General features: G+C 33.1%; 1 protein-coding gene across 1 annotated transcript; it reads right to left on the bottom strand.

The window, feature by feature from the left end:
- Positions 1-15: 15 nt before the first annotated feature.
- LOAG_16125 (hypothetical protein) lies at positions 16-221 on the bottom strand (the record flags this gene model as incomplete). The annotated part of the gene is made up of 1 exon (XM_003151614.1): positions 16-221. A coding segment is annotated over one exon (204 nt), but the record flags the coding sequence as incomplete, so codon positions are not given.
- Positions 222-641: the final 420 nt, after the last annotated feature.

Genomic DNA, 641 nt, shown 5'->3' on the forward strand with positions numbered 1-641 from the left:
CAATTATTATCATACCGTAACGAACAATGTGCAACATAATCCAATGAGAAGGAGGAAAGACTGGAAATTAAAAATACCATTATTTTGTTTACATCCTTATGCTCTTCGATGGGTATGTATTCTTCGAATGATGAAAGAAATGCGAAATTATCATCAAAGATACATTCACCAGAAACATCAACCGTTTTCCATTTACCGTTACCAGTGACAATTTTAGGCATCTGAATTGAATTTACTGTAAAATCGGTTAAAATTAAAATAATCTCTTGAGAAGCTATCGAAAATTTTATCAACAAATTTTAGATAAATTTAAATAATTTCCACCACCGTATAGCGAATTTGCATTTGGGTACAATTCTTTGGTTTGATGGGAAGTGACATAAGTTGGATCGGACCGGATTGGATTGGATGAACTTGTTAGGGAATGGTGTGGGAAATTTTCTCGGAACAGGTTGTGTAGTTCCGGAATGTGTCGAGGAATTATTCAAGTTCAATGATTTATGGATGTTCTACATATATACACATATATAAACTGCTTGATATTCTGCAACGAAACAATCAATCTTGCTAATAATATCGCTTATGAATGCAACAGACTTTTCAAGTTCATAATTCCAGTTATTATGCAAATGCTACCGTAT

The sequence above is a fragment of the Loa loa genome (genome assembly GCF_000183805.2).
Source record: "Loa loa unplaced genomic scaffold supercont3.4203, whole genome shotgun sequence".
Classification (NCBI taxonomy): Eukaryota; Metazoa; Nematoda; class Chromadorea; order Rhabditida; family Onchocercidae; genus Loa; species Loa loa.